This window comes from Propithecus coquereli, unplaced genomic scaffold (genome assembly GCF_000956105.1).
Source record: "Propithecus coquereli isolate 6110/MARCELLA unplaced genomic scaffold, Pcoq_1.0 Scaffold243, whole genome shotgun sequence".
Taxonomy (NCBI): domain Eukaryota; kingdom Metazoa; phylum Chordata; class Mammalia; order Primates; family Indriidae; genus Propithecus; species Propithecus coquereli.
The window spans coordinates 2,916,409-2,919,051 of record NW_012147986.1 but is presented as its reverse complement, the minus strand read 5'-3'; the positions used below and the strand labels follow the sequence as shown (position 1 = coordinate 2,919,051).

At 40.0% G+C, this 2,643-nt stretch overlaps 1 protein-coding gene across 1 annotated transcript in view; it reads left to right on the top strand.

Moving 5' to 3' along the window:
• Positions 1 to 2,637, top strand: part of PCYOX1 (prenylcysteine oxidase 1) — an 18,714-nt gene extending 16,077 nt beyond the window's left edge. Inside the window, exons 3-5 of the mRNA XM_012646420.1 lie at positions 692 to 1,006; positions 1,340 to 1,492; positions 1,915 to 2,637. Of these exons, the coding sequence (XP_012501874.1) occupies positions 692 to 1,006; positions 1,340 to 1,492; positions 1,915 to 2,573 (1,127 nt within the window). The 3' untranslated portion in view covers positions 2,574 to 2,637. The remainder of the gene's footprint in view (positions 1 to 691; positions 1,007 to 1,339; positions 1,493 to 1,914) is intronic.
• Positions 2,638 to 2,643: the final 6 nt, after the last annotated feature.

Below are 2,643 nucleotides of genomic sequence, written 5' to 3'. Positions count from 1 at the left end.
TGAGCTCAAACAATCCGCCCACCTTGGCCTCTGAGAGTGCTAGGATTACAGGTGTGAGCCACGGCGCCCGGCCTCATGGTTGTTTTTTTATAGCAGTCTACATGATCTGGACTTTATTAGTAAGCAAAAACAAGAGTTTTTTTTTTTTTAAATAAATGAATGATGACATAAAAGAGGTATACTTTAGGAATTCTGGGAGATTTATAAATATTTCAAAAAGAAACTAGAAGCAGGTAGATCATTTCACTTTAGTAGTTTGAGTATAAATCCTAATCTAAGATAGGGAAGTCAGAATGGAGTAAAAAGATATTAGGAAGATTGTTAAGGTTTCCTTCTTGGGTGGGAGAAGCAGAAAGGAGATGTGAAAAATGTTTAAGTTTTAAAACTAAATAAACTGAGGATGACAAATAGGATGTTAGCAGTGGCCAGTTATTTTAGGTTGAGATGGGGTGAATGGAGATCAAGCCTGGTGGAAAGACAAAATTTAATTTTAGACATGTCTAAGGTGCTGCTGTTAAGATATAAAGAAGAATGAGAAGGTGCTCCCAGTGATCATATTACTGCAGAAACACAAGAGTGTATACAAAGGACAATGGACTTGTAGAGGAGGTGGAGGGCCACGATTGTCTGGGAGAGCTAGGGAAGATGATCTCTGAGCTGTATCTCACATGATAGAAAGAAACTCAATCAGGAGGGAATATGGAAGTCAGTTTGGTTCTTATGACACTATTTCCCTTCTGTATACATCCCCTTCTTGTTTGGTGTTTAATGGCCATTTTTCTTCTTTTCAAAAGGATCTACCGCTACCAATCTCATGAGTATGCCTTCAGCAGTGTAGAAAAATTACTACATGCTATAGGAGGGGATGAATTCCTTGGACTGCTTAACCGAACACTTCTTGAAACCTTCCAGAAAGCAGGCTTCTCTGAGAAATTCCTTGATGAAATGGTTGCTCCTGTCATGAGGGTCAATTTTGGCCAAAGCACAGGCCTCAATGCTTTTGTAGGTAAGACAGGGCTTGGAACCATGGTGGATGTTAGTTCACAAAGGGGTTCACCTGATGCTGTCGTGGCTCCTGACTTTAGGCCAAGGTTGGGGAAGGCTGCCTCTCTGTGAACATTAGCAAAATTAGCAAAATTTTATATATCTAGATGTGTATTTTTAGGGAGAGAGAGTCATTAGCTTTCCTAAGTTCAGTGATTCTCAAGTGGGGGCCCCAGGGGCCATTTTTCAATGTCTGGAGACATTTAGAGCAGAACATCTAACTGGGAGCAGAGAGTTGGGTAGGGGATCTCTTACAGATTCAGAATTAAAACACATTTTTTCCTCCTGCTTACAGGGGCAGTGTCACTGTCCTGTTCTGATTCTGGCCTTTGGGCAGTAGAAGGTGGCAATAAGCTTGTTTGCTCAGGGCTCCTTCAGGCTTCCAAAAGCAATCTTATATCTGGCTCAGTAATGTACATAGAGGAGAAAACAAGGACCAAGCAGACAGGTAAGCTTTAACTTTCATTTTCTTTCTCATTTTCTCTATAGAAAATGATTGCTCAGGGAGGAAAACCTCTCTCTGCCATCTCTCACTCAGTGCCAACAATGATGGAAGTCTAATTTGCCTATGTTGTGCCATGTAGAAGTATTCCCAAATGTACTCAAGTGCAGTGGCCTGACTCCTTGGATTTAAAAAATAATCTCATTCTCAAAAGTAAAAATTCCTTATTTTGAACTTATTGACATTCTGAATAGAAAACTGGCCTCAATGTAATATAAATGCAAGGGACAGTTATCTTAAAGGATAAAACTCCTTTAATTCCTTAGAATTACAGACACTATTAAGAAGGTATAGAATTATTTTTAGGGGGTATAAAATATAGTATGTTGGAAACACTAAAGAAATATGTGCTTCCTTATTCCCTCTAGGAAATCCCACAGAGATGTATGAAGTGGTCTACCAAATTGGATCTGGGACCCGTTCAGACTTCTATGACATCGTCTTGGTGGCCACTCCGTTGAATCACAAAATGTCCAATATTACTTTTCTCAACTTTGATCCTCCAATTGAGGAATTCCATCAAAACTACGAACATATAGTGACAACTTTAGTTAAGGGAGAATTGAATTCATCTGTCTTTAGCTCTCGGCCCATGGATAACTTTGGCCTTGGTACAGTTTTAACCACCGATAATTCAGATTCATTCATTAACAGTCTTGAGACTATGTACTCTGTAAGGAAAAAGGAAAATCCTCAACCATCAACAGATGGAACATATGTTTGGAAGATGTTTTCCCCAGAAACTCTTACTGAAGCACAAATTTTAAAGCTCTTTTTGTCCTATGATGATGCTGTGAAGAAGCCATGGCTTGCATATCCTCACTATGAGCCCCCAGAGAAATGCCCCTCCATCATACTTCACGATCGACTGTATTACATCAATGGCATGGAGTGTGCAGCAAGTGCCATGGAAATGAGCGCCATTGCAGCCTACAATGCTGCGCTCCTTGCCTATCACCGCTGGAATGGACACACAGACATGATTGACCAGGATGGTTTATATGAGAAACTTAAAACTGAGCTATAAAATGACACTATCTCTTTTTTCCTCTCCTAGTTCCAAATGAGTATCACTGGCAAAAAGGACAAAGTCTGAG